Source organism: Cebus imitator, unplaced genomic scaffold (assembly GCF_001604975.1).
Source record: "Cebus imitator isolate Cc_AM_T3 unplaced genomic scaffold, Cebus_imitator-1.0 Scaffold44, whole genome shotgun sequence".
Classification (NCBI taxonomy): Eukaryota; Metazoa; Chordata; class Mammalia; order Primates; family Cebidae; genus Cebus; species Cebus imitator.
In genome coordinates, this window is record NW_016107359.1 from 3,754,140 (window position 1) to 3,760,971 (window position 6,832).

The 6,832-nt window shown below is 42.6% G+C and overlaps 1 protein-coding gene across 1 annotated transcript in view; it reads left to right on the top strand.

Annotated features, from left to right (window-relative positions):
- The window catches only part of LOC108303007 (A disintegrin and metalloproteinase with thrombospondin motifs 12-like), a 237,788-nt gene extending 234,581 nt beyond the window's left edge, over positions 1-3,207 (top strand). The window contains exon 25 of the mRNA XM_037737886.1: positions 1,201-3,207. Coding sequence (XP_037593814.1) covers positions 1,201-1,379 — 179 coding nt within the window. The 3' untranslated portion in view covers positions 1,380-3,207. The remainder of the gene's footprint in view (positions 1-1,200) is intronic.
- Positions 3,208-6,832: the final 3,625 nt, after the last annotated feature.

Here is a 6,832-nt window from a genome sequence, read left to right on the forward strand (position 1 = left end):
AGCAATACTGCACAGCACAGCACCCCGACACTCAGGAGTTTAAAACTGAAGCCATAGCAATACTGCACAGCACAGCACCCCGACACTCAGGGGTTTAAAACTACAGTCATGTATTTTTTTCTTTATTTTAGTTTGAGTAGTTTTGGGAGTAAGAAAAAGGTTGTGAGGGATAACAAAAATCACGTTCTTCAGTGGTGATTTCTGAGATTTTAGTGCACCTGTCACCCAAGCACTGTACACTATACCCAATATGTAGTCTTTTATTCCTTACCACCCCCAAGTTTCCTCCCTGGGTCCCCTAAGTCCATTATATCATTCTTATGCTTTGAGTCCTCGTAGCTTAGCTCCCACTTATAAATGAGAACATATATTTAGTTTTCCATTCCTAAGTTACTTCACTTGGAATAATGGCCTCCAGCTTCACCCAAGTTGCTGCAAAAGACATTATTTCGTTTCATTTCTTTTTCTTTTTCTTTTTTTTTTTTTTTGAGTAGTATTCCCTTTGGTATATATACCACATTTTCTGTATCCACTCATTGGTTGACGGGCAATCAGGTTGATTCCGTATCTTCACAATTGCAAATTGTGCTGCTATAAACATGCATGTGCTTGTGTCTTTTTCATATAACGTACAGTCATGTATTTTTTGCTCAGCATCTGTAGGTCAGCCAAGGTTCAGGTGATTGAGCTTGGCTTTGGCTGTCCTTAACTGCTAACTATAGATTGAGTCTAGGTCTGCCCCATGTGTCTGTTATCCCCCTTGGTGGCTGCACAAGCCAGGTTCTTCTTATGGTGACAGCGGAAGCTCATCAGGGAAGGCTTGTCCTCCTGCACATTCCAAGTCACTGCAGAGATCGTGTCTACCAGCATCCCATTGTCTAAAGCAAGTCACAGATTTGAACCCAAAGACAAGTAGTTGGGAAGGATTCTCCACCCACCAGGCAGCCATGGCAAGGTGGAGTGTTCTGTATCACACAATGACATGGGAGTGAAGAATTGTGACTGATAATTCAGATTAGCATAAACACTTTGCACAGCGTCTGATATATAATACATGGTTAGTAGATACCACCTGTTGTTATAAATTGTTATGGCTCCTTGGTAGACATATAAAGTCTTACATTAATAGAAGTTGTGCTCATATATCTACAAAGATAACCTTCGGACTTTTTTCTTATTCTTTTTCTCCTCCTTCTACAGATTTAGTTTGTACCAAGGACAAGCTGTCAGCCAGTTTCTGCCAGACACTGAAAGCCATGAAGAAATGTTCTGTGCCCACCGTGAGAGTGCAGTGCTGCTTCTCGTGTCCCCAGACACACATCACCCACACCCAAAGGCAAAGAAAGCAATGGCTGCTCCAAAAGCCCAAAGCCCACTAAGCCCAGAAGGAAGCCACCTTCCACCATAGACTGCAGCAGCCTGCTGACCGTGACATGCTTTAGCCCTCGGAGCTGCTTCATTGAGGTTTTGCTTCACATATTTCAAGTTCAGCTTTGGGTCATAATGAAACAAAATCCATTGTGTTCCTCTAGCCACAAAATGTCCTTCACAGGAGGCCTGGGCTGCCATACTTGCTGCTCCTGATTGGAAGGCGAAATATCTAGAAGAATCAGGCAGCACCTGGGATTGGCTCCTGGGAAAGGTGCCAGGTTAGACAGATTGGTGAAATGTTGTATTTTTGTTCTCCCTTAAAGATGAAAACAAAGAGACCATCTTTTTCCCCCAACTACCTCAAGAGTATCAGGCAACAGAGCCACACTTACCCAGGGGACAAATAACCTTCTTAATTTAGCTTGATGAATACCTTTTTGTGTTTTTGTTTTGTTTTGTTTTTTCCTCCCTGCCTGGGGCAGCTGCTATTTAAAATGTCACAGTGGAGCTTTGGGAACATTCCTTTAATTCATGCAGGCAGAGGACTGCTTCCTTCACCCGTGTTCAATTGGGGCAGAAAGTGGAAGTGCTGGTTACATCCCTCAGTCTCTTCCTCCATCCCTGTAGGGCTCCGTGTCTGGGCTGCCTAGAGTCTCCGGCCAACTTTGAGACACTAGACTAAGAGGAAGCAGGCGTGGGAAACACAGCCTAAGGGATTTAGGTCACTTACACAGAAAACACTGCTATCTTGAAGATCGTTTGTGTGAAAACTCTTAAAAAGCAAATGAGTAGAAATCAATTTCTTACTATTATAGAAAAGGAACTGTGGGCCTTTATTCTTCCCACTTTCCTGGCAAATACACACTCCTTCACAGAAGGGAAAATGAGTCTTCCCGGATGCCTTCCTCTTCTGTATAGTCCCTATGGGAGGCACGAGCTCAGGTCCCACCACCGTCTTGCTGCAGGGAGTGTATATACAAAGACCACTATGACCAGCTCCAGGCTGCCACCTGTTCTCACCTCCCCTCAGGTTGGAAAATGGAGGTCCTATATTGAAATATTTCAAAGAACCAGGTAAATTATACTAGGTACAGGAACATAGTACAAACTTCTAATCTAGAGAAAAAACACTTCTAAAAAGTAACATAAAAAGGATCTGCTCCTCAGTGTACCCAAAATGTAGTTAGTTTTCACCATGGGGTGAGCAGGAGAATCAGGGAGTCCAAAGAAACTGAAATGAAAGTTAGAATGCTTGTTCTGGATGTTCTTACCTCCCACCAGAAGTCAAAGTAGGCTTGGCCTCAAATTCAGAGCACATTTCTAGACAAAATGACTTCTAAGGGAAGGGACTTACATGACCTGAACCCAGAGAAAGAGGGTAGGTGGGTGGGTGGAGGGACATAAGCCTCAAATGGAAGAAGATCTCAGAACCAATTCTTGACAGGGAGAAAGGCAAGGATGTGGCTTTCATGTGATGGGCAGCATATTTTCTGACTCATGCGCAGATACATTTAACACTCATCATGGAACACAGTGTCCCATGTCTCCCTTTACCTATCCATTCAGCAGAATGGTGCTATTTAAAAATGGTGCTAATATCTAGGTGGTGACAGGGCTAACATAAACATAGATAGGCATACAAATGGGTAAGTGTATGTAAAACTATATATATACATCTTCTGTTAAGCATGTAATGTTGCTGACCAATGTCAGTTTTATTGCTTGGGTACCTTGAATTTAAGATTTTATATTACAGGCCGGGCGCGGGGGCTCATGCCTGTAATCCTAGCACTTTGGGAGGCTAAGGCGGGCAGATCATGAGGTCAAGAGATTGAGACCATCCTGGCCAACATGGTGAAACCCCGTCTCTACTAAAAATACAAAAATTAGCTGGGCATGGTGGCACGTGCCTGTAGTCCCAGCTACTCGGGAGGCTGAGGCAGGAGAATTGCTTGAACCCAGGAGGCGGAGGTTGCAGTGAGCTGAGATCGTGCCATTGCACTCCAGCCTGGCACCTGGCTGGCGACTGAGCAAGACTCTGTCTCAAAAAAACAAAACAAAACTTTATATTATGTGCTTTTTATTTTTTTCCAAGCCATTAATATGTATTACTCTCATGAATTCCTTTGGAAAATAAAACAGTGGGATTGGAATGAAATCAGGATAGACCAGAAACAGGAGGAAAGTAGAAATGTTTACCTAAAGCCAGAGAATTTATTTCTAGATAATAATTACATTATTGTATTCTCTGCCTTTAAATTTAAACATTGCTGGCCAATGGCAGCCTCTGGTGAATAATGATTTTTGAGGATAGAAGACACTTAAATTGTTAGTGATATGAGTGAAGGAGAATCTGATATTTGCTAATGAGGCAGTTTGCAATGACTGTCCCTGAAGTGTAGTGTAGGCTTTCAGAGGGATTCATTTAGTAAGCTAGATTGATTTAACCTGGTACTGTACTAGCATAGAGTGAAATACATGTCATCAGAGACCTGGGTATGACCAGGATTACAAAACTCAGGAACAAACTCAGATTCCTACTGACCTCAACCAACTAAACTAGGCCAAATTTCTCAGTATACAAAATGGACCACATTATTTACAACCCATGTGGTAGAGAAGATGGTAGACACATGGAGAACGTTTGGCCGGGTGCTCCATTCTAAGGTTTCTCAAAGGCAGAAAATTGGCCTCTAATTATTTGCCATGGATATTTGCTTCCTGTACTGGAGCTATGTTGTAAGGTAGTTGTGTGATGTCCATCATTCTGAACTCCACAATGCAGACAGGGCTTGCTGTTTTCTGTCCTGTTGGTATCATCTGTCCTTTTGGTTGTTGTCTTGGCGATCACTCAGCAATGAGTCATCAGTATTTTGACAGGTCCCAGTGCTTGCTATACAAGAAGGGACTCAGATCAACAGGAGGATTCTGAAGGCAGGAACCTGCATGATGTCTTCACATCTTTGATGCTTGGGTGCTGACATGAAGCAGAATTGTTTGTTTACTTTATCTAGGCCCTTCTTTCTTCTCAGTGGAGCAAGCAACTAAGAAGCATATCAGGAGACACTGGATACACATCTCTATGAAATAGAAAGGACCATTGCAAGGTCTGGTGCTTAACTACATTAACGTTCTAAAACCCAGTTTGGTTTACATTGTCTTTCACAGTAGTATATTTAGCTCTTCTCTGGAAAGCTGTGGGTTAATATAATTCTTAAACATAGAAATGTAATTAAACACACCATGAGAGAACAATATTCCAAGAAACTTAATAGTGATTACTTTCTTAAATCAGGAAATTGTTTCAGTGCCTCCTTTGTAGGAATGCTTTGTTTTGTGATGGGTTTTCTTAAACAAGAGCACACCTCCGTCCAATCTCCTGAGACAGCCAAGTCACAGCTGACATCCTACTGTGATGCTTTCAGAGAGTCAGTGAATGCTTCTGATAACCTTCAGCCAGTATCTGAAACACAATGTGAGGGATCCTATTGTTTTAGATAATAACATCCCATTCAATTGACTAAAATCTTCCAAACTCTGAAAGCTGCACACTGCTGCTCCAGGGAGCGCAGGTCTTAGCTCTTCTCTTTTCTGACTTCAAGCTGAATCTCTGGAATGATGTATCCTGTGCTCAGTCCACAATGATTTACTTTTGAGGGAGAGATCACATGACATGAACTGCCTGGTGCTACAACCTAGCTGACATATTTGATGCTACTCCTGTTGTCTATACTGCTAATTCAAATATTATTATTCTAAGTTATGTTATTAAAAAATATGATGGGTGAAGCACAATCCTACCCATCACTGTCCTCCAAAATCATTATATGACATACGTGGCCCAACCTATTGCTCTCCCTGCATCTTTGTGCTGCTTTGCCAGTTCCCCTTCCCCAGCCTCCTCAACGGGTATCTTAGTGGGTATCTCAGTACTTAAAACCAAGCTGTAATCATAGCCTGCCTTTGTGTGGAATCAATAAATGGCCAGACTCATTGATGTTTCCGTGTGATTCTTTTACCCCTGCTGTGAGACTCCCACCACCCACCAGTGTTACTATAGATTTTAGCAACCTGGGGAAGGATGCTGTCAATTTCTTCCTCCCACACTCCTTCCAGTTTCCCTTCTACCCTGCGGCTAGATCAGTACATCACCGGATGAGTCACATCCCAGGTGAGCCTGTCTCCTCTCATGAATGTGCAACTGCCACAGCCCACCATAGGATCATCTGAAGTGATGCCTAAAATTCCCAATAACACTGAATTCAAAATATCCATGCTGCTCACAGCATAACCTACTCCTTCATCTATCCAAAGTGCAGGCTTAATGCTTAAGAGAAAATGACTCATCTCTAGAGGAATTTGCTTTGGGAATTCAATCCTTATTCAAAAATGGTGCACAGCTCAGTAAAGTAAGTCATTAAAGTAGAATTTGTACATATAGCGATGGAATCAACTCATCTGAAATAAACAAAATCATTGAAGTAGGGAAGAGCCAGTCCTCTCCAGGATGATCCCTACGATGTCTGAGGGCATAAATGGGTCTGGTCGGAAATTGGTTTTGGTCAAGAAGGCATCGCAGAGAGCCGTGAATGCCTCCTTGTTTATACCTTAAAAATTATTCTATCTGTGACTACCAGATCTTTCTAATACTACAAAGCCCAGCTCAAATGCTGCTTCCACTGAGACACCTCCCCTGACCCTGCCAGGGTCTGTTTTCTGCTATACTCTGCTCCCACTATGCTAGGTACATTTTCCACTAGAAAAGTAGCTCTTAATTGGTGGTGATTTTTGTTCCCCAGGAGATCTTTGACAATGTCTGGAGATATTTTTAGTTTTCACAACTGAGCAGTGTGGGAGGGAGGGAGAGCTACTGGCATCTAGTGAGCAGAGGCCCAGAATGTTGCTGAACATTCTACAGGACAGCATCCCCCCAGCAACAAAGAATTATCTGGCTCAAAATGTCAATAGTTCCAAAGTTGAAAAACCCTGCACTTAAATAATTATCGCCTTGTAGTGAGTAGCAGGGGGTCTTGGTTGAGTAAAACCAAGCTTTCCCTACAATTCAGACTTCTCGAAAGGACTGATGGGGTAGGTCAGAAAACCTCAAAAGAACAAAAAATGCATCAGGGTTCAAAGCACACCAGCTTGATTAAAGAATCTTGATGCTGAAGGGGATACATGATAATGAGCACAGCTCAAAAGAGTCTTAGACCAGCCTCTGGGGACACAGGTATTTCAATCCTAGAGCTGGGGCAATAAGTCAAAAGCAAGCAAAATGGAAAACTGGCATGTTAGGAGTTTGGATTAATCATCCTCCTCTAATTGAGATTTCTAATCAAACTGAGAATAGACATAATCAGCCAGCTCAAAATAGCTTCAGTAGTGGTGAAGCTGGCTTGGAGAGCATGTCTTGGGTGCAAATGGAAAAAGGGTATTCCTATCCTTCACAGCCGCAACCCCC